At 39.1% G+C, this 27,831-nt stretch overlaps 1 protein-coding gene across 2 annotated transcripts; it reads right to left on the bottom strand.

The window, feature by feature from the left end:
• Positions 1-300: 300 nt before the first annotated feature.
• Positions 301-27,580, bottom strand: LOC137024927 (NACHT, LRR and PYD domains-containing protein 12-like). Of its 2 annotated transcripts, none has more exons than XM_067392882.1 (10): positions 27,318-27,580; positions 26,583-26,652; positions 21,262-21,537; positions 21,058-21,120; positions 17,565-19,356; positions 11,096-11,269; positions 10,409-10,582; positions 7,691-7,864; positions 3,399-3,445; positions 301-1,702 (listed from the first exon to the last, which is right to left on the bottom strand). In XM_067392882.1, the coding sequence occupies exons 3-10, from the start codon at positions 21,515-21,517 to the stop codon at positions 1,164-1,166; spliced, it is 3,219 nt and encodes a 1,072-aa protein (XP_067248983.1). In that variant the 5' UTR covers positions 21,518-21,537; positions 26,583-26,652; positions 27,318-27,580; the 3' UTR covers positions 301-1,163. The 2 variants fall into 2 exon arrangements, with proteins under 2 accessions (XP_067248983.1, XP_067248984.1); XM_067392883.1 differs by having other exon boundaries at positions 26,583-26,626.
• Positions 27,581-27,831: the final 251 nt, after the last annotated feature.

Below are 27,831 nucleotides of genomic sequence, written 5' to 3'. Positions count from 1 at the left end.
TCTGCTTTGGTTGATCATGTGATCTAACCATGAGAATCCTCAAATTAAGATGGCTCCTGAACTAAGTTTGATGTTGACAAAGGTCACATGTTACCAAAATGTTTGCTCAGGTTTTTTAGTAAAGCATTGATTTTATCTTGCACTTGATGACTTCTTTTGTAGAATGTATGGACTCTCTTGAAGTGTTTCACTAAATTCCCCATTGATTGGGAATGTGTTTTTGGAATGAAAAATTTTGAAACTGTTCAAAAATGATGTGCTTTAAACTTTAAAAATGTAAAACAAAGTATTGGGTGGTAAACAAAACGATTAAGGGGATGTTTTTATTCAACTTTATTCATATACATTTGAAGAAAGTTTTCCACACACATGCAATACTTTCATATACAACTTTAAAACTTTAAACTTACGCAGATCATTAAAAACGAAAACGTAGTATTCTAACAACATCTATTTCTTATGGCCACTAGTTAAAGGGTTAGTTCACCTAAAGAAGAAAATTCTCTCATTAATTACTTACTCATATATTTCCCACACCCATAAGACCTTTGTTCATCTTCAGAACACAAATTAAGATATTTTTTGATGAAATCTGAGAGGTATATGACTATATAGACTCAATTTAACCACCACTTTCAAGGTCCAGAAAGGTACTAAAGACGTTGTTAAAATATTGACGTGACTGCAGTGGTTCAACCTCAATGTTATGAAGCAATGAGAATACTTTGAAAGAAAGAGAATACCTGAAAGCACTGCATTGTTTACTGCGTGATAAGTGTAGAAGACTGAATTGATTCATCAACACAGCACTGAAGAGGGTACTGCAAATCACTTGTAGGTAATAAAATGTCAAATAAATATTTTGTATTCAATTATTTACTTATTTGGCAAGTGGCCGCAAAATAAGGTAATTAAAAATTACGAAGTGTGGTCTTGTATCACCTTGCAGAGGTTTATTTTGCATACTAATCTGCTGACTGTACACTTTCCCTCAGCCTTGCCATGCCCCCCAGTTTGGGAACTACTGTATTAAATATAAGCGTCTTTCTGCGCCAAGCCTCTTATCTTGGATTATCTAGTGAAGCCGGCCTGTGACAGTCACTGATTTATCATGCAGCTCAAAATATTATGGGTAGAATCTCTCTACAGTCTATTCTGATTCATCAACACAGTTTCACTAATGATGCAGAACTAACCCTAAACCCAGGATAGAGCGGTTGAGTGAATGTGGTCTGGACTGTGTGGATGAGACTCATCGAGTCTCTGAAGACGCTGTAGAAGGACAGAATTCCTGCACTGTGATCCACATACACTCCTATTTTATGATATATAAGGCTGATGGGCTTTAGAGGGACTTTAGTCTTAATGTTATTGTGCTTGAATGTGTAATGTAAGTCAGAGAAATTCAAACTCCAGGACTGATCATTACATCCAAACTTACACTCTTTACCCCGTCCCTTCCTGCTGATACTCTTATATGACACTGCTATATCCACATCCTCACTCAACTCAATGTCAGTCTCCCAGTAACAGCGTCCACACACACTCTCTCTACACAACACCTGAGGAAAACAATCAAATCTGTCTGGATGATCACGATACGAATGAAAGGCTATGAGAGTGTCAGTGATCACTCTGTTCTTCTTAGACAGATGGAGGCGTTTATGTGTTGTGTTCGGATCCAGTGTGAGCTGATAGGAATCTGATGGAGAGAAAACACATCAGGGGTGTGTTACAGAAATGTTCTATCCTAACCCTGATGAAAAAACAGCATATGCTGGTTAGGTATGTTTTGAAGCATGGCAGCTGATCCTTAGCTCTTCATGAGCTGGTTTAAGCTGGTCAAGAGCTGGTCCTAAGCAACTAGCTCCAGCTCAAGACAAGCTGAAACCAGCTCATGACCAGCCAAGGACCAGCATTAACCAGCTGCCATGCATCAAATCATACCTAACCAGCATATGCTGGGTGTTTTTCAACAGGGAAGTCTTAAATTCAGATCTTACAAGTTAATTAAGGAATTTTCACAAATTTGTGTTACAGAAACAAATCTTAACTTAATTTAGGATTCTTATACTATCTAACTAAATTTCATTTTATCTGTTGTTAGGAAATCTTGAGTTCGGTACTATTTTCTGTTACCAAGCAACCAACTATAATAATGCATTTAAAGGATTAGTTCACTTTCAAATGAAAATTACCCCAAGTTTTACTCGCCCTCAAGCAATCCTAGGTGTTTTTTTTAGATGACTTTCTTGTTTCTGATGAAGACAATCTGAGAAATATTAATAAATATCCTGACGCAATACGAGCTTTATAATGGCAGTATGCATTACCAAACGAGTAAGAGCTGAAGAAAGTGTCTCCATCCATATCCATTCATCATAAACGTATGCCACACGGCTTCGGGGGTTAATAAAGGCCTTCTGAAGCAAAGCGATGCATTTGTGTAAAAAAAAAAAAAAATCCATTTAACAAGTTATGAAATCAACTATCCAGTTTCCACCAGACCACCTTCCCTATTCAACTTACGGAACTGACGTGACGCCGATGCCGTTTTTTCCATATTTGAAGTCAAGTCAAGTCACCTTTATTTATATAGCTTTACAGTGATAACTGGTATATAATTTTGGTTGCACAGCAGCTCTTAAAGAAAACAGTGTCAATGCTGGCAGATCAAAGCACTGTTGTATATCAAATGTCAAGAATAAGAAAGGCGGTCTGGCAAATGCATCATTATGCTTCAGAAGGCCTTTATTAACCTCCTGGAGCTGTGTGGCATACATTTATGATGGATGGATGAAAATGGATGGAGACAGCTCATACTCGTTTGGTAACGCATACTGCCATCATAAAGCTTGGATGCATCAGGATAATTAATAATATTTCCCAGTTTGTCTTCGTCAGAAAGAACAAAGTCATATACACCTAGGATGGCTTGAGGGTGAGTAAAGCTTGGGCTAATTTTCATTTGAAAGTGAACTAACCCTTTAAGAAATGTGTGGTTGTCCTAAAGTTAAAACAGTTTTTAGGATTTATTTTGTCAAGTTAGAATGTTTCTGTTAAAACCCTTTTCCTATCCATAGCTAAGATTATGCACTTAAATGTGATTCTGTAATAGTTTTGTCCTAAATGAGGTTCTGACTGAAATTGCCATGATTGCCAAACAGATAAGATAGGATTCTAAGATTAAGATCTTTCTGTAATACAGAATCTGGAATTATGAATCTGTCTGCTCTTTTAATGTATCTCAACTCTTCATGTTCAATATATCAGCACTGTCTCAGTACAGTTTACCAGATATAAATCTGAGTGAGAGTGTGTGTGTTGAGTGTGTGTTTTGTGTGTTTGTTGAGTAAGTGTGTCTGAGTGAGAGATTATGTGTGCATGTGTATACGTACATTTGCGCAGTCCTGCTGTAATCCTGATCTCTCCTCCATGATCCACACTAGAAAACACACAGTGTCACAGTTAATCAGTAAACAGTTACAATTTAAAAGGAGGTGTAAGTGTGAGTAAGTTTGTGTAACTAAATTGTAGTTTTGCTCTCTTTCCAGTGAATGCGTGATGGACGAGCCCTTTCTCTCTGCTCGATGGCGGTACTCTTCTGTGTGAGTGTTCAACACTTGGAGGTGCACGAGTGTTTAGTGTGGATTTTTAGAGGTTAGGAGAGCTAGGTCCCCAGCCCTGGAGTAGAGGCAGAATTATGATTTTTATATTTGCATGTTATTTGATGGTTTTATTTATTGTTTTTTTTTTAAAGATTTTTATTGGTTTTAAAGTTTTTTTGTACTTCATCTCTGTTTCATGTCCTGACTCAGCCGTAACCAAACCTGTGTGCCTTGGTGATTTTTGTAAAGAACGATTTCTTGTTAGACTAGCCCTGGGGTGGTGTAGTCGTTGTCTTTTGAGGTATAGTTTCCCAAGTCTACCCTGTGGGGGTTGTTTATCTGCATGAGTCAAAGTTTTCAAAAATGTTCTTGCCACGATTTCCTGGGAGTAACACTTTTGCTGTGTTTGAAATTGCCCCCTATACTCTCATTCATTATTCCACTAATATAGTCCACTGAAGGAGTAAATGAAAATGAGTGAGTCAATTTGGACATAAATAAATAAATAAAGAAGACATGACAAGACAGAGTGCCCAGGAAGGGTTGCTGCTTTTGCATAGTATGTGCTTGCTGTTTAACAATTTAGCAAACTGGCAGCCCCAATAGTAAGTCGAAAAGATTTATCTTGAACTCAGTCATGGAAACTAGCATAAATCATAATTAAACAATTTAATAATCAATTAATTTATCAATTTATACCTGTATGGATATCACTCTGTAGCCACATTGGATCATGTTTGGAAACGGTTTGGAAAATGTATTGTTAATGAGAACACAGATTTTAGAGCTAAGCCATTTGGCAAGGTAGCACAGGCACACATAAACTGCAAAAAATGCTGTTCATACAAGCAAAATAATCTTATATCAAACCAAAAATAAGATATATAATCTTGTTTTCAGTTTGGATTAAAATTATTTTTCTTAACCCACTGGCAGATTATTTTGCTTGTTTTAAGGAAAAACTTACTTAATTTTGACTTATTTTCCCAAAAAACAAGAAAATATTTTTTATGCTTCTTGATCTAAGAAATTTTAGATATTTGGATTGGAAACAAGACAAAAATTCTAAGTTAGAACAGTATTTTTTGCAGTGTAATCATAGGCCTCTAGAGTTAAGCCATTTGGGTAAGGTAGCATAGGCACACATAGTCAAGGGCCACTAGAATTAAGCCATTTGGCAAAGTAGTGTTCACTCACTCACTGGTAGGGTGCGGTGTGTGCATGAGGATGTGGTGAAATATCCGATAGTGCCCATCATTATTCAATTCAGGGGTCAAAAGCATAGTGTTGAGGTGGCAGTTAATCCGCACCTCCGGCATCCAATAATTTTGGGAACGAATTGGCCCGCGTTTAATGAATTGTTAGGGCGTTTATGCTCGGATGCCTCTTGGGGAGGAAAATTGCTGCATAGAGATGTGCGAGTTCAGGTGGGAGAGACTGATCAGGGACCAGTGAGTTCAGCTTCAGGGGAACAGACGCGAGATGGGGAAGACTTATTCTTTCGCAGGTGGTGCACAGTCTTGTCGTGAATGTCAGTTGGTAAATCAACCGGCCACCCCAAAAGTGCCTTTGCGCCCTCTCCCATTAATGCAGGTCCCCTTCGAAAGAATTGGTATGGACCTTATTGGGCCATAAAAGCGATCAGCAAGAGGGCATCGCTTTGCATTAGTCATTGTGGATTATGCAAAGCGATATCCCGAAGCAGTGGCTCTCCGCAACATTTCCACTAAGAGTGCTGCGGACGCGCTGTTTAGTTTAATCTCCCAAGTGGGGATTCCGAAAGAAATCCTCACTGATCAAGGCACGGCGTTTATGTCACACACATTACGCAAACACGAATTATTGGGCATTAAATCGGTTCGTACCGGCGTCTTTCACCCACAAACGGACGGGCTGGTCGAATGTTTTAATCGCACGCTTAAATCCATGATTCATAAATTCATTCAAGAGGACACCAAAAATTGGGATAGGTGGTTGGAACCCCTGTTATTCGCAGTGCCTCCACAGGGTTTTCCCCCTTCAAGCTTCTCTTCGGATGCCAGCCCCGTTGGTTACTGGACGTCCTAAGGGAGACTTGGGAGGATGGACCATCTCAGGCAAAAACGAAATTCAGTGTGTGCTGGACTTGAGAACAAAACTCCACACTTTGGGGCGGCTATCAATGGAGAATTTGTTGCAAGCCCAGCACAGACAGTGCCAGCTGTATGAGAGGGGGACTAATTTACGCAAATTTTCACCGGGAGATAAAGTGCTTGTACTGCTCCCCACTTCAAGTTCGAAATTACTTGCAAAGTGGCAAGGACCGTTTGAGGTTACACGGCAAGTTGGCAAGCTCGATTATGACGTGATACGTTCCGATAGGAGAGGAGCATGTCAAATTTACCACCTCAATCTCCTTAAAAAATGGAATGAGGCAGAATCAGTGATGCTGGCGACGATGATTAGCAGAGAGGATGATCTTCGGCCAGAGGCGAATATAAAAAAACAATCCCTCGCTCTGGCCCCAGGAGGAGACCACCTCTCGCCCTCCCAGCTCACTGATTTGACTAAGTTACAAGCAGAATTTGCTGACGTGTTTTCTCCCCTACCGGGTCGTACAAACCTCATTCAGCACCATATCGAGACGGAGCCGGGCGTGGTGATTTGCAGTCGGGCGTATAGGTTGCCTGAACACAAGAAAAAGGTATTTCTGGCAGAATTAGGGGCAATGCTTGAAATGGGAGTAATAGAAGAGTGCAGCAGTAACTGGGCGAGCCCGATAGTTTTGGTCCCTAAAATGGACGGCTCAGTTCGTTTCTGTATGGACTATCGCAAGGTGAACGCAGTGTCGAAATTTGACACGTATCCAATGCCGCGGGTGGACGAATTACTTGACCAGCTCTGTACGGCTCGATTTTATTCGACACTGGACTTAACAAAGGGATATTGGCAGATCCCCTTGTCGCCATTATCCAAAGAAAAGACAGCTTTCACGACGCCGTTCGGATTACACCAAATCGTTACACTTCCGTTCGGGCTGTTCGGGGCACCGGCTACCTTTCAGCGTCTCATGGATAAAATTTTGCAGCCCCATGGTGCATATGCTGCTGCCTATCTGCTGCTGCAAATGCCGGGCTCACGGCCAAGCCGAAGAAGTGTGCGATTGGGCGCATGGAAGTAAGATATCTGGGCTTCCACTTTGGGCATGGGCAGGTGCATCCCCAAATTGATAAGACAGCAGCGATTACGACCTGTCCGTGCCCCAAGACCAAAAAGGAGGTTAGACAGTTCCTCAGGCTGGCGGGATATTATAGAAGGTTTGTTTATGGGGTGTGTGTGTGTGTGGGGGTGGGGTTGGGTGGGGGGGGGCTACAGGCCGGAGTTGGGCGGTGGGGGTATGTGGCGAGGGGGGGCGTGGTTCAGCGAGGTCTTCAGCAGGAGAAAGCGTCAGGAGAGGCTTGGCAAGTGAGCGGGTTAAACGTAAATCACGAACACCTGTTTCTCATTCCAGTAATTGGCGCGGAGACAGGATAAAACGCCACGAGAAGCAGGAGTGTGGGAGAGAGAGGGGAACTGCTGACTGAGACGCTGGTCACGACAGCAATACTGGAGTGAAGCCCGTTGGGAATTGTGTATACCAAGACTGGAGTGAAGCCCTTTGTGGATTATTTATTTTGTTGTTTTGTAGTCTTATATAAAGCTCAGTCAGCAGACAATCGGCGACTCCGTCCTCTTCCTTCCAGATGAACTTTGATTATACTACAGTTATGTTTATTAGTTTAGTCAGTGTCTTTGTGGGTTTTGGTTCTTTTGGTTCTGAAATTATTTTGCAAAGTTGTAAGGAACTGTAATGCAGTCAAGACCTGCCTGGAACTACTTTAGCTTTGCTTTTACTGGAAATAATTGCACACCTTAGAATGTTTGTCAGCCAATCAGAATGAAGCATTCAACATCCCTCTAGTATAACTAGAGCTAAACCTCTGCAAATTCTCAATAAGATCTTTTTTAAGTGAATGAATAAAATAAAATGTAACTTTTAATAAGTGAAGTTTGTAATGCTGTTTTTGTAGTTGTTTAATCAAAACTCTTTATGCTCTACATACTTGAGGTTGTCTAGTCTGTAGTCTGGATTGTTGAGTTCATCAGTGAGCAGCTTAACTCCTGAATCTCCTGGGTGATTATAACTCAGATCCAGTTCTCTCAGGTGTGAGGGGTTAGAACTCAGAGCTGAAGACACATAACCACATCCTTCCTCTGTCACCATACAGCCAGACAATCTACAAAGGCATACAGCAACAGTCCACAACATTAGTTTGGCAAGTGTTACTACCACACACTGACCTGTGTGGTTTGTATTTGCAGCCGTTTCAAATTGTTATTTAAATATTTTTACCTTTTTCAGCCTGTCCTTAGGTATTATTTATTTATTGTTTACAAAACTAAAAGGTAACAGGCAGCAATTTCAAGTAATTACTCTGATATATTTTCAATTCAAAACAATGAAATTTGAAGAAAAGCATTTACATTTAGACAAGGAACATTAACAGTCATACAAATAAGAGTGAATGCGTGAATATTTTAAAATTAATTATTTGCTGTTAGTCAAATGCATTACTTTACAATGAATTCTAGTTTTTAATTTCTTCGTTTCCCTTAAATAACTTTTACTTTAGCAGAAAACCTCAGGGAGCTAATGGCAATAAAACACCAGTGATACACCTTATAGTATTTAGTGTGTGCGCTGCTGCTGGAAGCATTCAGCCTCCTCGCGTGAAGACCTGCGACTCTACCGATGTCCTTGCTCGGTGGAGTCATGCAGGTAATTGCCTGGCAAGTCGAGAATGATATATCTTCTACAAGAGATATCAATCTGGTCAGTCCGCCCTCTGTCGCACCTCGAGTCAACTACAACTGTACCGTGCAATCAGATTCGTTTATTTCAGTGACGCAAACAGCGTCACTCTAGTGCGGTGAAAGTCCTACCACGTATTCTCAAATTCTTACCGCAACAACGACACAAGTCATTAATGTCACTCTCTCTAGCGCTAGCCATGTTAAACTACTCTCCGTGCTTGCCAAAAAACTATTGTGCTTGCCCAGGGCCATTTATTTACTTTTCGCTGTTGACTCTCTTGTTGCTTTGCTAACGTCATATCCACCCTTCTCTGATTGGTTTACTCCGCTTCCTGTTTGCTCGGATTTGCTTCGCCCTAGAAATCGAATTGAATCAATGGCAACCAGACTCATCCGCTGGTACAGCGGTGAGGCTGAATTTTCCAGGCAACTTTCTCACTTATTTTTCTCATCATGTGCTTTCAGTACATTCCTGTTGTCTTTAAGCAACACTCTACCTTCACACGCAGAAGGCAGCACAATACTGCTAATCTGCGTCCTATTTACTTCTCTAATGCACCTCTCTCTTTTTCTGTGGGTTTGTCAGTCAACAGTCAACAAAGCTGACTTAATTCTAGCAATTCAATCTACTCTCAATATCTTGGGATTGACCGAGACCTGGAGAGGGAAGGTATCCAAAGCACAAGGTTCAGTTCTTGGACCCCTCCTCTTCTTCATTTACTCTAAATCACTAGGACCCATCATACAGACACATGGTTTCTGCTACCATTACTATGCTGATGACACACAGCTCTACCATTTCAACCAGATGATCCCACAGTAGCTGCATGAATCTCAAGCTGTCTGGGGGACATCTCAGAATGGATGAAAGAACATCACCTGCAGCTCAACCTGGCAAAGATGGAGCTTCTCGACTTCCCTGCCAGTCCGACTCTACAGCATGATTTTACCATCAAAATCAAACAGAAATCTTTGGTTAGTGTTGATGACCAACTGATCATCAAAGACCACATTGCAAAGACAGCTCGGTCATGCAGGTTTGCACTACACAAAATAAGGAAAATCAGACTGAGCATGCAACACAGCTTCTCATACAGGCCCTGGTTATTTCTAGGCTTGATTACTACAATGCTCTTCTGGCTGGACTTCCATCATGTGCAATCAAACCTTTATTCAGAACGCTGAAGCACATCTTGTCTTCAAGGAACCTAAAAGGGCCCATGTCTCACTTCTCTTCATCTCTCTGCACTGGCTACCACTTACTGCTCGCATCAAGTTCAAGGCATTAACACTTGCTTACAGATCTACCACAGACTCAGCACCCTCCTACTTCATCTCACTCCTTCGAGTCTACATTCCTACTAGATACCTATGATCTGTAAATGAGCGATTACTGATGGTACCATCACAGAGATGCACAAAATCACTCTCCAGGACATTTTCGTTCACTGTTCCTTGCTGGTGGAATGATCTCAGTGGAATGTCAATATTCAAAAGAAAACTCCTCTCTTCCATGAGCACTGAATCTCATCTTAAAAAAATTCTATGCTTTCACTTTTTTTCCCCTCGTTCTTTCTTTTCTTCTCCCCCTACTCTAGCTTATGTTACTCTAAGAAATGTCTAAAACTTTGTAATTTGAGCACTTTTTGCACAATGAATCACTTTGCTGCTGTATTCCTCATTTGTAAGTCGCTTTGCATAAAAGCGTCTGCAGTATGAATGTGTGAATGTAAATATCACATTTTTGCAAATGTTTTTTTTTTTTTTGTCTCTTGTTCTGGCATTCCATTGAGAACAGATGTCACATTCTGTGACATTCTGTGACAAAATCTTTTATTGCGATAGCATTATTATATACTTTACTAAACTAAATTAAACTAAAAACTAATTACAAGTTCACATTTACAATTGGTTAAGTCTGACTATTTTCTGTTTATAGCATAGTTAATTACTTTAAAACAATTTACCTCAGTATTTCCAGCTGACAGTTTGGACTCTTCAGTCCATCAGAAAGAAGCTTCACTCCAGAATCCTGCAGGTCATTGTTACTCAGGTCCAGCTCTCTCAGGATAGAGTTTGAGGATTGTAAAACTGAAGACAAACTCTCACAACACTGAGCAGTGAGGTTACATGTGGTAAATCTGAAGAAGAAAAACAATGTAATTTAGGTATCCCCAACGACATTCCTGGAGCCCCCCACAACCCCCCCCCACCCCCCCCCCCCAAGACTGCACGTTTTGCAATTCTCATTAATCATTAGTTCAATTCTCCTCCTGCCCATTAGTAGAGTGTGTGTGGGGGGGTATGGGGGGGGGGGTGTGTGTGCTCACTGATGAACTCAACAATCCAGACTACAGACTAGACAAACTCAAGTATGTAGAGCATAAAGAGTTTTGATTAAACAACTACAAAAACAGCATTACAAACTTCACTTATTAAAAGTTACATTTTATTTTATTCATTCACTTAAAAAAGATCTTATTGAGAATTTGCAGAGGTTTAGCTCTAGTTATACTAGAGGAATGTTGAATGCTTCATTCTGATTGACTGACAAACATTCTAAGGTGTGCAATTATTTCCAGTAAAAGCAAGGGGGGTAATAAATTAGCAGTGTGATTTCTTTTTATTTACTCATTGGAAAATAAATTTCAAACCTCAGTATCTCTAGCTGACAGTTTTTACTCTTCAGTCCATCAGAAAAAAGCTTCACCCCTGAATCCTGCAGGTCATTGTTACTCAGGTCCACCTCTCTCAGGACACAGTTTGAGGATTGTAAAACTGAAGACAAACTTTCACAGGACTGAGCAGTGAGTTTACAGAACTGTAGCCTGTGTAGAGAACAAAACAAGCAAACAGCAACATTAATGATTATTAGGTAGTATTTATAATTTGAAGCTTGAAAAACCTTTGACTGTAGTGATATAAGCAAAGCTAAAAACAATGTTCTCTTCATTAAAAATCAAACCTGTATTTATAATATCACACATTACGTTTATTAATTACATTTTTTGAACAGTGTATGCCAGCAAGTCACCCAGTTACAAAAGACTAACACTGTATATCAGGGATGGGCAACTGGCGGCAGGCCACAATGTCTTTAAATAAGGCACACTGAACCACTCGGATGATCAATTTTAAAGCATTTGAAAAGTACTGTATTGTTCTGAATAAAGAATTTTTTTCTAGGAAATCTGAAAAAATGTGATTGTCTTATATTCAGGGTCTAGACTTTTACATGTCAATAATACAGCCACAAGAATAGGGAGTGCCAAATACGTGTAAAACGAGCAATTCCCCGTGGCGTGGACTACGAAACGCAGCAGAGTCTTCATACGGTGTCAGAGTGTAATGTTATAAGATGGTCAGTCAAAAAAGACTAACAATCAAAGAAAAGCTTACTGGGGCAGCTTTGAAGAAACTGACAGGCAAGTGTATCAGTACGTAGCCGAAAAAAAGAAATGAGAGGCGGCCCATACCCAGAGCCATCATCTAGCTGAAGGCACTGGATATCGCCAAAGAGCAGAAATCACCTACCAACGAGGCCCATCATTTCTTTTTTCAACTATGCACTGATGCACTTGCCTGTCAATATCCTCACAGAGGCTGCTTTTAGGACCGCAGTAAGATTTCTTTGACTGTTGCGATGTAGAATTATGCAGAGTAATGGATTAGCGAATGCCCTCCGACTTCAGCAAGAAACTGCTGTCTTTTCAGTGCTGCGTGGTCAGACTTAGGAAAAAACATTTATATCATCACTGGATCAGATAGGTAATGCAGATCAAACACCTGTTTTTGTTTTTTTGACATGCCGGCATCTGTCACTGTACAAAAAATGTTGAGAAATCCATCATTGTGAAATCTATTAAATAAGAACAAAAGGTTATTTTATGGTAGCTATGCCTTAAAGTGTTTATTCTGAATGTGATATTTGGTAGATTTTACCAGTATGTTTCATACTTTTGTAGTGATCAGCAGGCAGACACGAGGGAAGACTCCCCTCATCACCTCTGATCTGCCATGATGAAAAGCAAAACTCACACCTCCAAGAGAGGCAAACAAGGTAATAGATAGACTAGCAGATAAGCCTATCAAGACAATCATCCTGACCATTTGTGCAAATGAAGAAAGATGACATTAGCATGTCATTGAGCAGGCTAATTCTATCACCATTCTCCCCCATTGTTCACCCCAGTCCCTCAGTCGTTAGACCTGAGGTGTAAACTGAACTCCACTCACCAGACAGGTTTTGCTATGTGACTTGAAGTCACAAAGGACACAAAATAGACACACAGTGGACAAAATGGAGCAAATATTCTCCATTTTTATTCTCAAGAACTCTGTATACTTAATGAGTGTTGTTTGTGTACATGCAAACTGTACAAACTTGCCTACCAAGGTATACATTAATGCATGGTTAAAAGGTCAATATAACTCAATGATGTTTGGTCTTTATGTTTTCAGCACAATTCCTAGGGTAATCTGAAATTGGTTTGGAAAGTGAATTATGCATAAAAACCTTAAAGACATTGTTCTAAACATGAACTTTAAGCTATGCAAATAAACCTCATGCAAGAGGGGGGCCATCCAGCAGCCACCTCTGACAGCATCAGCCAATCAAGACACTGCATCTGAAAGGTGCCAATTTGCATTTCTCTCCTTCTCGGGACAGGTTAAAAGACTTGTTTCTGAGACAGATAATTGTTCCAGTTGGGTTGCCGCAGTTTCCCGTTCTGGTTCCAGGCTCCAGTTCTTGTTCCTGTCCCGGTTCAAGGTTCTGGTCCCAAGACGTCCTAAGCTAAGTCCAACTCTACAGAGTTGTGAAGTTGCTCTCTCAAGACTCTGAAGCTCTAAAGAGAGAAACAAGGAAGTTCTGCAAGAAGTGAATTTGGGGAGTTTGAAAACTGCAACAGAGACAACGACTAAAGCTTAGTCCCAAATCTTCAAGATATCTTCTGTAACAACTTCAATCCTCTCATCAGAGATCCTCCAGATCTGCATGTTCCAGATCTGCACTGACTTCAGAATCTAAAGATCCTTCCATCTGCGTATTCCAGAGAATAAGGATCGTCTGCACGGACATCAGAACCTTCAAGGATTCTTCTTCTGCGTGTTCCAGGAAAAGACCTTCTCTGTGCTCCAGGAGTTCAAAGTTCACAAGTACTTTGTGTTCAAGGCTGTGAAACGGAAACTCCTGTCTTCCCACTGCAACGCTGCTCAGCTCAACAAGTGGAAGACGTCACCTTCGGATTCAGCATGACCAGGCAGACGTAAATATCACTTACCAAACCTCTTTCTAGAGACCTTGGCATTAGTGTATATTGTCAGTATGTGATTATCTAATTTGCATTAGATCTTGCATAGCTGATATCAGTTGATAACAAATAATCTCTCGGTTTATTTGTTGAAGTCAGAATAAGGTTTACCTTATTTCTTCTAGAGAAACTACAGTTTATCTTTCCATAAGATTAACTTGTAACTGCCATAGTAACATCCTACTCATTCACTTGCATTTATCAGTCTTTTTGCACTTTATCCATTCAGTAGTTGTTAGTTACTCTTGTCTATCCTTTTGTTGATAATACAGTAAGAGGCTCTACAAGTTAACAATATCTCACAAATCCTTCAGATTGGTCAGATGATGAACTTCCTCCAATTCATCATTGTAATTCAGTCAACAATCTTCCATGATTGTTCTTTATTGTCAAGGTGAAACTTGACTTGTGCCCGGAAAATATTGGAAGGAATCATCTGACTCAATATTAATATTAAAACAAAATATTAATATTAATATTAACACTCTGAGGTCTGAAAACGCGCCAGCGCGTTTTACAGGTTTCTTTTAACAAACTTAAAATACTCTGTCATTTTTTGTCATAGAGACATAAGTAATATATTAATTGAAACTATAGAATATTTAGAATATAGAATATTTCTCCAAATGTGCATGCTTTTAAACTAAAAGCCTATATTCAGACTCTTTGCATCACAGAAATACATTATATTTTAAAGTATAATATAAAACCATTACTTTATATTGTAATAATATTTGTATGTTTCATATATCATGATGAGCTTGAGACATCACAGAGGGTTTTTTTCACAGCCTACCTGACTAAATTGCCTCATTAGTATGCAAGTCATTTCAGCTCATTACTATCCAATTATTTTGTCTTCTCAGGTGAGAATGGCCCATTCACACCTCCACACATACTGTGTTTCTTAGCAAAAAGTGTCTTACAAAAACTAAATCAATATATTGTTTTATATGAAGGAGTAGGCAGCATAATTTTTACATAATTCTGAAGCAAAAACTCTAGTTTACAACCTCCAATACCCAAAAGTCTTGTGAACACAGATTTACTGTACTTTTTTGGCCTTATTTCAGTGACTTAAGTTTTTTGTTTTTTCAGTAACCACGCATAAACATTATTCCTTCAAAAACACAAACATGTACATACATGTTCCTCACATATTATTGTAGCCTAGTTTGTGCTGAATACAGTGTAATGACACTTTTGTCATTTATATGTTTATGAACAACTGAAAAAAGCACAAATGTCAGGGCTATCAAAACTTCTCCAGACCCCAAATCAGCCTCAGACTCCAGAGGGTTCGGACCATAAACCACTAAATCTGTGGTACCCTCGAGTGAGGCTAGTCCAAAATCACTACACTTTAAATACAAAAATTTATTTAAAAATGAAAAATATGCAATATGAAAATTATTTTCAAATAAAGACAAGATTTGGTCTTCTAAAAGCCTTTTTCCAAAAGGTACATCTTGAAAAGCGGGGGTCGTCTTATATTCGGAACAATGTGGTAAGTAATGAAAAGACTGCGTTCAGGTTAAGAGGTTAATGCTAAATCAAAAAAGAAGAGGTCGCTATTTCCAGCCGATCACCATTTTATTTATAGTGAAATATGTGCACGCTGTATGTGAAAGTTTACTAAAATTAGCAAAAATAACTGAAAAATTTACCATGAAAATCGTGTTATCCTGTCAAGATGGTAAATGGATTATGTTTTTACCAAGTTCAAGGGGTCACCCGTTTGTTTGGAAATGAAATCTGTAATGAAAGATTTTAATGTAAATTGCCATTACACAGCTGCACTGCTCACAAAAGCCACTTTTCCACCGTTGAGCTGAACAGTTCTAAGAAATGTAAGGAACAGTTCCAGTTGTATTTCCACTTGAGCCTGGTACGTTACTGCACAATTACAAACCACTTTTGGTCTGGAATTAGTTAACCGTGCTGCTGGAATGCATGTTGTTGGGAAGTTTTGTTTCCCTAATGGCGATTCAGACTGCACGATTTTCAAAGTAGTCGGGTCACTGTTCTTTTCACACTGCATGACTATCTTGGCCAGCATTCAGTCACTGCTGTGTTCACACTGCACGACGGATCGGCGACAGAAGGTTTCACACTGCATGACTTTACAATAGGAAGAATCGCCGACAACTCTGTCTGGCACGCAAACTACATTTCACAACCAAACATGAGACATGACAACGCGTTATCACATGTTCAAGCCCGGAGTTTTCACGTGAGACTGGTCCTGCGTCTCGATCAGCTCCCTAGCTCCCTAGGTCATGAATCAGTATATAATGAAAGTGAATGTGGCTGATACCCTGATCAGTGCCCTAACTACTGAACTAGGGAGCTGATTGAGACACACGGTGGGATTATTATTAAAAATAGAAGCCCGCAAGAAGCTTGAAATACGAATTGCTTGTGCGCTGATTTGCAGCGAAAACAACAGAAATAAAATAATACGGAGGAGGAAATGTTTGGGGAGACGCAAAGAACAAGGATTGTGTGTTCTGCAACGACAGTCGGAGCTAAATACATAACTTTTTAATGTGCTGCTGTTGCGGATGGTCAAGCAAATATTTGTGCTTTGTTTCTGTTTGATAGAATTGTAATGTTTATGTGTACGAAGCCATGCTTGCTGATATTGTGATCTATAACTCCTTCCCGAACTCCCCACTGCCCTGTATCTTGCTCTCTCATTGGCTGTCGGTCATCGCCGATGTAGTTTTCAGTCAGAACACTTTTCACATAGCAGGATTTTGAATCCCCAACAGGTCCAGAAATTTAGCATGCCAAATATCTCACGGGCATCAGCAACTTGTCGGCTGATTGTCACTCGTGTGAACGAGCACCGATTTGTCTGTGATTTTGGGCATTTGTCGGCGATTTCTCAAAACCTGTTGGCGAGCCAAAATTGGGGCTAAAATCGTGCAGTCTGAACTCGGGTTAAGCTGTAGCTTCAAAATAAGTGCCACACCCCTCTATAGCGTACCCATTTCCCTGTTAGCCCTAAGCTCCACCCACCCAATCTTAAGCCAAGTAGGACTCCCTTCAGGCTTTATTACCTACACCTGTGCCCACATCTTTCCCATTCTGTTGCATGTGGCTGTACTGTGCAGAGGACTGATTCTTACTCCTTTGTTTCCTGCGTGCGCGTAATTGACTATGTAAGTGCTTTTGTTTGATATGTATAGATAATTTGGTTTGACTTGAGTTTGGCCTAAGTGTGTTAAATTCAGGCTTGTATTTTTTTCTCATGTCTTGTTTATATGACTTGTGAACTCAGTGGAAGATTTTACTTTGGAACTGCTTTGGAACTGATTTACCATTGGTAAACTAAACCTCTGTATTTCTCAGTTCATTTTGTAGAAACCACACGCTCACATGTAGACACATAATACACAATACCTTTTGGATGTGCAACAAAGACTTGTGAACCTGAGTGACTAGACTAGACCTGTTCTTACCAACAGCCCCACTGGCTTCAAGCTAGCTACCTGAGCATTCCTCCTTACTCCTTTTCACATGTAGTGACGTCACCACTCAGGATCTGTCACGTGTCAGTTGCCTGGCTGCCAGTTTCTCTGTAGCTTGCTAAACATGCTTTTTGAGCAACGTGAACACAAATTAATAATGCAATTTAAAGAAATATCTGATCATAACGTAGTCGCTATTTATATTGCATATCATGGGTAAACTCTTATGTTACTAAGACGACAACTGACTCATTTGTATTACATTCTAAACAGCACTGTTGAAGTTGCCCATCCCTGTTGTACATAATGTTGCACAGAATGTAAAGGAGACTTACAGTGCTCTTCTGGTGTTTTTGATTACTGGCAGCAGTCTCATCAGTGTTTTCTCAGATCTTCTGTATTTCTGCAGTTCAAACATCTGTTGAGTCTCTTCTGACATGAGGAGCACAAACACCAGACCAGACCATTGAGCAGAGGAGAGATTCTTTGCTGAAAGCTTTCCTGAGTGCAGATTCTTTTGGATTTCCTCCACAAAGTCATCGTTCAGTTCATTTAGACAGTGAAAGAGATTGATGGTCCTCTCTACTGATTTCTCCTTTTCTATTTTCTTTTTGATGTAGTCAATGGTGTCTTTAACATTCTCTCGTTTGATTTCCAGTCCTGGCAGTAGTTGTTTCAGGTCACTCTGATTGGACTCCATTGAGAGACCCAGGAGGAACCGGAGGAAAAGGTCCAAGTGTCCATTCTTGCTTTGCAAAGCCTTGTTGATCGCAGCTTTATGAAGCTGAAACAGTGGCTTTTCGGACAGTTTCCATGTCAGTTTTTCTCTCCAGGATTGATGAAATGGGTCAGTTTTCTCATCTTTGCCCATCAAAAACACATAGAGAGCAGCAAGGAATTCTTGTACGCTGAGATGTACGAAGCTGTAAATGTTTCTTGCCTTTTCTTCCTGAAACATTTGAGTGCATAACCCAGAGTACACTGAACCTTCACTGACATCTAGTCCACATTCCTCAAGATCTTCTTTGTAGAAAATCTGGTTTCCTTTCTCCAACTGTTGAAAGGCCAATTTCCCAAGCTTCAGAATAATCTCATCAAAAGACCTTGCATTGGCTTTAGGTTCAGGGTCATCATGGTATTTTTTCCCCATCTGTTGCTGCAGAGAAATTAAGAAACTTGTGTACATCCCTGTGAGGGTTGTGGGAGTTTTGTCATTGCTCTCTCGAGCCAGGAGAGGCTGAAGAACAGTAAGAGAGATCCAGCAGAAGACAGGGATATGGCACATGATGTGCAGGCTTCTGAATTTCCTGATGTGACGGATAATGTTTTCAGAAACCTCAGGACTGCTGTTATTTTTGAAGTATTGCTCTTTCTGCTCATCGTTAAATCCTCGCACCTCTGTCACTTGATCAATGTAGTCTCGGGGTATCAGACTGGCTGCTGCTGGTCTGGATGTGATCCAGATGAGAGCAGAGGGAACCAGATGTGTCTTCATAAGGTTTACTATTATCTTACTCACTGTTGTTTTTTCATTTACATTTGTAAATCTGTCATCATCTTTAAAGATCAACGGAAAACAACATTCATCCAGCCCATCAAAGATGAACATAACTTTACCATCACCTTCAGGAAGAGAGGACAGTTCTTCAGGACTACTAAAGAAGCATTTGTTAAGCAGTCCCAAGAGACTGTACTCCTCTTTAATCAAATTCAATTTACGGAATGGAAGTGGAAATATGAAGACTATATCCTGGTTGTCTATTCCTTCAGCCCAGTCAAAGATGAATTTATTGACAGAGACAGTTTTTCCCACTCCTGCAATCCCCATTGTCAGCACTTTTCTGTTTTGTCTATCTGTGTCACGCTGGACTTTAAACATGTCATTACACTTGATTGGCTTCTCCTCTGCAGTCAGTAGGTTCTGGTTTGATTCGATCTGTATCACCTCATGGTCATTCACTCTTCCTCCAGTCTCATTCTCCACCACATATAAATCAGTGTAGATATCATTCAGGTATTTTTGATGACCTGTCTCTGAATTACCAACCAATATCCGCTTATATTCCTGTTTTAATTTGTTCCTGAGTCTGAGGCTGGTCTCTGTGTAATCATGAAGAGTAACTTGACCTTTTAAGAAGAGGGGAAAAAGACAGCAAAGACTAAGTGATTGTGGTGTTCATAAATTCATGCATCTACTGTATTCAAATTAGTCTTACACATCTTACACTGATTATACAACATATAAGTTGACAACATATAAGGTGATGAAAATGCCTTGACCAACTCTGACTAGAATGCAATTGGTTTCAATTTTACACTTTCTGAATAAATTTATTTTTATAATTCCTTCCAGAACTTTTATAGACCTATTTTGTGTTTGCAAACAGCAATGTTTTTTTTTTTTTTTTTGGCACAGCCTACCTGGTGGCAGAAAATGACAGTTGTGCAGTAGCAGTTAGTGGAAGCCACGGAATAAAAGAATAAAGTTCATTTACAATTTACATCTCACAATTCTTAGAAGACAAAAACAGAATTGTTAGACGTATTTGTTATTCTGTCTTTTTTTTCCTCAGAATTGTGAGTTCTTATCCTGCAATAAACAGCAAAAAATCTAGCTGTGTCGATCGGTTTATGACTTTAAATAGATAGTGAAAGTGAACACACAACTTTTGGCATCTGTTGTTGCATTAAAGGCGAATTCTCTCAGAGATGATGAGATGAATCTACCTCAGTGCTGATAATGGTATTATATATCTTGAATTACTAGCTTCATATTTCTCTCATAGACTATTTCTCGCTGACCATACATTAATGACAGTGAAAAATTAGAAGATTCAGTATTGTTAAACTGTTTTTTAAGGCGTAGTTTGCAGCTACTTTTGATTTTCAAAGCTGACTTATTTGCCTTGTTCAGATCATAAAGACTGTTAGATAAGCCTAAATAATTTTAGTGATAATAAAATTAATAATAATAATTTGTAATTGTATTGTTGTTAGTGTTATCGGAGTCATTAAATATTTTGTGAATATACTATGGAAACAAAAAATGCTGGCGAATAGCAATGCCGTTTTCATCTTGGCTTAAACTAAGAATGATGTGTCTCTTTTATAACAAGCACTACTGACAATTTGTGAATGGATCACCTTGCAATTCAACTTTGATGTGGAATGTAGTTTTGTAGTAGGCTATGTTTTAAAAACCTTTTCATTGAGTCTTAAATCCTCATATGCACGTGTCACAAGTGTGGTTATGTCGTTATAAAATTAGTAAAGGCAAGTGAATTATAAAGTGGATTTAATAATAATAATAATAATAATAATAATAATAGTACTAATAATAACAGCCCTATAATAGTAGTAGTAATAATAATACAGATTATTATGGAAAACGACCCCTTATCGTCTTGATATCGTCAAAGGCATCAGCCCTCGGCAATATGTCTGACTATTGTCGAAGCGCGATACTATCGTATATCGGCACAACCCTAGTCACTATTGGACTACGATCAATTTAAAGTCCATGCTGACCTAAGTTATTAAAAGCTTTTTGATCAAACCATTGACATCCAGCACATCAAACAAGACATGAGACTGTATTAGGGTTATAGTTTGGGGTTATTGCGATGACCCTTCTTATGTAGAAGTTGCTTGCAGAATTTCCGGTTTTAAGATCCTTGTACACCATTTAACTATTTGTAAATTCATGACTAGACACTCTGTTTTATTAAATGTGCTTGTATAAGATCTGCTGCTGTTCTTCTTGGCCCTGTAATTGTTACTTGCTGTTATATTTTCTCTTGTTACCATGTACAGGCAGTGATTATTTACCCCCTATCTCATTTGAATGAGCTCCAACAGCGGCAGATGCCTTTATATTGCCTTCAGCTTGACCTGCGTGTAATAGAGGGAGAGAGAGGATCACTCGCTGGGAAACAAAAATCAGACAAACTCATAAGCAGAGGAACGTTTAAGTCAAATCATCTCAGTGGTAATCAGTCATTCACATTACAGTCACAGTGAATGAAACATTACCTTGCTTGTAATTGTTCTCCAGCTGCTCAGCCAGATAATTGTGGTTCATCTTCCTCAGGATCTTCACCGTGATCTTCACAGCTTCTTCTGGTCCAAAATGTGCTACCATCTTATCCACTGTTTTTAACCTATCTGCATTCTCCATTTCAGAATTTGATATACACTCATGCCTCTTTAAGTACCACTGAAACTGACTGAGTTCAGCTTCTAGCAGGTCCTTCAGTGAGTTCAGAAGCAGCTCTTCAACAGACGTCATCGTCCTTCACAGATTAACAGCTGCAGGACAAAAAGAAAAAGATCTGAAGTAGTTTCTCTCTTAACATGTGGACCTAAGCAGTGAAATGTTATTTGGATTATGAAATGAAGCTGTGATCGGATCAGGAATCCCAGAGGAACCTCATCCAAACTCATCTGTTAAAGGGGTCCTATAATGCCCCTTTTGCATGATATCTATCTGAAACATGCAACCAATAAGTACACCTAGCAATCACCTGAGTACCCTATAAAATACATAGTTAAGAGACGGACGGACAGACAGCATTGCCGAAAAAAAAAGACTAATTTAGTCACTTTATAACTGTAAAACTTTGTTTGCACATCACTGTATATGTGTTTGGATGCTTTAGATGCTAAACTAAATTGTAAGAAACATTTCAGATTATAATGACTTTAGTTGACTGATGTTATGATAACACATTCAAATATATAAAGTCAGTTGTGTTTTTTTTCATCCCGGCCCGCGATAGATGACGTCATCGCGGATGATGTCATTACATCAGAGCGTAAAAGAACCGGTGAACCATCTTTTTCAACTAGTTTATTGAATCAAACTGTCTGAAACAACCGGTCCGCGGAAAAGAACCAAACTTCCCATCACTAATTGGCACCTCTGAGTCCAGACCTTCATTTTATTGAAAGTCTTTGGGATGTTCTGGAGTAGACTTTACAAAGTGTTCACCTCTTGAATCGTCAATACAAGATCTTGATCAAAAATTGATGCACCTCTTGATGGAAATAACATCACAATATTTTTTTCCACCAAGAGGTGCATAATTTTTTGGTCAAGACTTGTAATGACGATGCAAGAGGTGAGCACTCTGTAAAGTATCCTCCAGCACATCCCAAAGATTTACACTGAGGTTAAGGTCAGTGCCAATTCATGTGTGAAAATGATTCTTTATGCTTTTACTTGCGTTTTTGCAGTTTCCCCTATTAAATCCAGTCATGCAGCAGGTTCTTTTGCTGAGGGAGCACGTTCTGGCGGGAAATTGATGTCAATGCATACTCTCTATAATTAAATGTATAATGCAATATTGTTGACAATGGTTTACAAAATAAAAACTATGCTAAAATGTCTCTTCATTTTCGTTGACCAAAACGAAATGAAATGTCATATTGTTATTTCGTCTCGTTTAGTCGCTAACTTCAGGGGTTGCATCAGGCCGCACTGCGCAGACGCCGGCAACGTCAGTTCCTCAAGCCCCACTCATGGCTTTTTTTCTTGAAATGGAGACATTCTCTTATCTCAAATAATTCCAAAGTGGCCCCAATATTGACCCAAACAATGTGTCCCACTCAAAGGAGAAAAGCCCATGATCCTTATTAAGTTTAGCTGCCTGGTTATGCAGATCTTTAGCTAAATTGTGCCCCTTGGATCTTGTGTTCTGCAGTAAAGACCATCTCACTCTTCCAGTGTTGTCTGTGATATATGAACTTTGCGATCACTTTGCATGTTCCTCCCTGGAAGGCTAACAGTATATTAAAAGCCATTCGATTTGGTAAAGCAACCTTCTTCATTGTGGAGGATGTGACTGTTAAGAATTTCATCACACTCAAATTTGTAAAAATATTTATTCCAAGACTAAAAACGCCAACCTTCAGCTCATACAGTACAAGACTCTTCATAGAACACACTACACTTGGGAAAGGCTGTCTAAAATGGGATTCACATCAGAAATTTGCTCACACTGCTCACAAAACCGCCCGGACACATATATCCATGCCACATGGCACTGCCCACCCATTAAAACACTTTTGGAAAGACGTCACTGAATCCCTATCCCACCTCATAGGCTGCCACATCCCATTATCCCCCTCCCTCTGTCTACTGGGCGATCTATCAACTCTCAATCAGGAAATAACAAACAAAAGGATGCTTCTTGTAGCCCTAACCATCGCCAAGAAAACTATCTTCTTGAACTGGAAATCCCGAAACACTATTCACATAACGCACTGGAAAAATGTGCTCATAGGCTACATCTCATTAGAATATTTTTCATCTCATTACATTATTATTATTATCATCAATGTTATCTATGATTGTTACTGATATTACTACTGCCATCAACACAAATTATCATCACCATCTTTAGTATCATTATTATAATCATTACTGTTATTATCATTAGTGATACTGCTGTTGCCATCATCACAAAATATTATCAATATTAATATACATGCTATTACTGTTTAAATACTTCTATTACTATTATTTGTCATTTCTGCTTAGTTTTAATTGCTGTTACTATCACTGCTGTTTTATTGTTGTTTTTGTGTTTTGTTGTGGTTTTGTTTACCCTATGTTGTAAGTTTTGCACTCCTAATAAAAAAAATTTAAAAAAAGAATTTCATCACACGTGCCAACCAGAAACCCTGGTTCACTAGAGAGGTACATACGCTCCTGAAAGCACATAATGCTGCATTAAAGTCTTCTAACAAAGAAGCTCTTAGACTTGATAGAAACAATTTAAATCTTGGTGTGAGACCAAAATGTGCTTATGGACAGAAAATCCAGAGTTACTTCTCTAATATAAAAGATCCCAGGCTCTAGGGTATCAAGTCTAACACAGATCACAGGTCCTCTCAGCTACACTGTGATTACAACATCGACCTCCTCAATACACTTAACACCTACTTCAGCAGGTTTGAGGAAAATCCCAGATGATGCAGTACTCTGCCTTAACCAGACAACAGGATGTGTACTCAAGGAATGTGCGAACCAACTTGTGATACCTCCATAAAAGAGAAAACTTTTCCAAATTAATGTTTTCATGTTTTGATGATTATTTATTTGTTTATATTTTTTTGGTAAACTATTTGTTTGTAACTATTTGACATTATCTGTGGGGCAGGGAATGTGATGGGAAAAGGAAGGACTCTTATTGTGAAAGGCCTTTGTGTAAAGGAGAGGTGGCCATTTTGAAGTCGAGGGTGGCTCATGAGGCAGCATGCATGGAAGACAGGCTAACAAAGGAGTGCCTGGGGTTTTTTGAGGGTTTTTTCCCAGTGGATTATCTCCTTTTGGGATCATTGGGGGACTGTTTTCCTCTTCCTCAGAGGTATTGCCTTAGGAGCCCAGAGAATCCCTGATAAGCTAACGTGGGTGAGACCGTTGGGGTTTGTTTTTTACTTTTTCTGCTTCATACAAATTTCCTTTTTTGCTTGGATTATCCTGTTTTTTTGGACTGCTTTTTTGGACTGCTTTTGTGGATTACTTTTTTGAACTCTTTTTTGACTACTTTTTTGAACTGCTTTTTGAACTCTGATTGTTGGTGTTCTATGGGACTTTGTAGGTTATGTTTAAGGCTTTTTTTTGATTTAAGGACACAATTCATGTTATCCTTGGAGTTATGAGGGGTGTATGTATTTGGAAGAAAGTTTGTTAATTCATGCATTGAACAGTGAATGTCTTGTGCTTTGTATATGTTTTATTAAATTGATAATGTTAAGATATACTGACCCACACTAACCTAATAGAACCCCGTGATAACAAGGAGACTTAAAGAGAGAAACGTTTAACTTGTTACAAACTAACAGACATCCTCACAGACATTTATAACATCTCCCTAAGGCAAGCCATCGTACACCTGTGCATCAAGGCCACTATCATCATACCAATGCCAAAGAAATAACCAGCATCAACTACTGCAAAATAGCCCTCACATCCTTTATGATGAATTGCTTTTAAAGGCTGGTCAAATGTCACATTACATCAGGACTTCCAGCAGAACTTCACCCACTCCAGTTTGCATACCACCCTAAGTGCACCAATGACACCATACCAGCAGCACTTCATCTGAGCCTGGCGCATTTGGAGAACAAGATCCGGATGCTCTTCATTGATTTCAGCTCCGCCTTTAATACAGTCATCACCCAGGGCTAGGAAACTTGGCCCATTAAGCATCAACACTCCATGTGCAACTGGATATTGTACTTCCTCACTGATAAACCCCAGACAGTATGAGTTAGGAACAAAACCTCTGGAACCATCGTACTGAACACCAGGGTTCTCCAAGGCTGTGTCTTGAACCCACTGTGGTTTACTCTGATGACACATGACTGTTGCGCTAGATACAGCTTGAACCACATTAAGTTCATAGACGACACAACAGTGGTGGGCCTCATCAGAAATTATGACAAATTGGCCTACAGAGAAGAAGTTATGGTGTGATAATAACAACCTGTCATTGAACGTCAACAAAACTAAAGAGATCACTGGAGGAAGTATAGGGTTCATAACCCACTCATAATCAATGGCAGGGCTGTGGAGTCAATGAGAAGTACTAAGTTCTTGGGGGTGCGTAGCACTGAGGACTTGTCATGGACCATTAATACCATATCCCTGTTCAAGAGCGCTCAGCAGCGCCTATAATGAGGAGAGCAAAGAGGATGAGGTGAGCAAACCTTCTCCCTATAGAGGCACTATAGAGAGCATTTTGACCTGCAGCCTCTCAGTCTGGTATAATAGCTGCACAGCCGCAGACCAGAAGTCCCTTCAGAGAGTGTTGAGGACAGCAGAGAAAATCATCAGGACCTCCCTCCCATCTCTACAGGAACTAGATCTCTCATGCTACTTTAACAGAGCCAGCAAAATAATCAGTGACTCCACCTACTCCAGCCAGGGACTTTTTACTCTTTTACCTTCTGGGAAACGCTACCGTAATGGAGAAACCGACTGGAGAAACTAGAAGAACTGGAAGAGAGAGCGACTCTAATTAAATTCTGAACACTTTCTCAGGAAGTTAACACGCACATCTAAGATAACACACCCTACTGGGTGAAGACAGAAGAGTTGCACCTCACTTTTAATTTTCAACATCTGTTTCCTTACTCACTATCCCTCTCTTTGCCCCTTCTCATCTCCTAAACTCAGGACACTCCAAAACTCACCAAAAATCCAATGTCTCATTCAAGATGAACATGATAATTCGTGTTTGGTATCATTTAAAATGTCTCAGTGCGACTGGTATAATGGTCTTGTCTCCACAGATGTAAACCAAAAGGTAATAAGGGCTTTAAAAGTTTAGAGATACTTTGCTTACTGTGGTGGGTGTGGCCTTTTTCCAGGGTCCTTCCTCCAAACTACCTGTGCAGAGTGCAGAGAAAAGTGCTCTATAAATGAAACAGATTATTTATTATTAGTAGTAGTAACTAATATTTATCCAAATTAATTAATATTGAATCAAGATTGGAATCAAAACGCAAGCTTATGAATTGAAATCGTGAAGTTTGTGACAAACACTAATAAAACTGTAGCCTGCCATTCATTGTACAATGTAAACATTGTAACATGTTGTCTCTAAATTTAATGAATTCTATTTAATTATCAAATATTTTGGCAATCCCAATACACTTATTGTGATGGTTTTTTTTTTTTTTTACAAAGAATAATTTAACTGATAGCATTAGTTATTTTATGTTTTTTTTTTAAAGATTACTATAGATATCGCAGTATATTTTTTATTGTGAATTCTTTTGCCCATGACAATCGTGCACTGAAAAATCTGATATCTTGACGGCCCTAATCTAAATGAGTTTAAGTAAAGTTTGTGAGATGAATACGGCTAATTATGAAGAGAGAACATAGATTTAGAGGCATCAAAAAGCTGTGTTGTTTAAATCTGCAAAGCAAATATTTGTTTTGAGTTTTGCAAGCAATCAAAGACCATTATAAAGAATGTGTCAATGCTGTTTGTTAAATCTAGATCAATGTAAATGGATACATGACACTTTTAAATCTATATATGTCAATATTTTATGAAGTAGTATTTACTAACCATGAATAATGATGATGTGGATGTTTCTTGTTCCTCCAATGAACTTGAAGTTGAAATTGAAACCATTCAATTCTGCATTTTCATAAAGAAATGTGGAGGGAGGAGTTTTCTTCAGGACCTAAACTGGTTATACCAGGACTTTTGGGGAAAAAATAATAGAACCAGTTTTTCATAGGGACTCTTGATGTCACAATCGCAGTTCTGTCTTTTTGTTGGTAACACTTTAGAAAACTGATCCTTCATTAATAAATAAATACACAGGAACAAATGAGTAATGCATTATTAACACTATAGTAACTACTATTAACTAACAAACTCTGATGAATGAATTAGTAAGTAATAGTGCTCAGTTGAAGGTGGTAGTTCACTATTAACTAATTAGTAACTACTGTTTTTTTCATACCTCCCAGAGAACTACTATATACATGTTCGTAATTAATGAGAATAATGCATAATGTATAATTATTTCTAATGTGAAGGTCTTGGTAACCCATTAGTAATGACTGAAATATTA

Source organism: Chanodichthys erythropterus, chromosome 8, assembly GCF_024489055.1.
Source record: "Chanodichthys erythropterus isolate Z2021 chromosome 8, ASM2448905v1, whole genome shotgun sequence".
Lineage (NCBI taxonomy): Eukaryota > Metazoa > Chordata > Actinopteri > Cypriniformes > Xenocyprididae > Chanodichthys > Chanodichthys erythropterus.
This window is presented reverse-complemented; position numbering and strand designations above follow the sequence as displayed.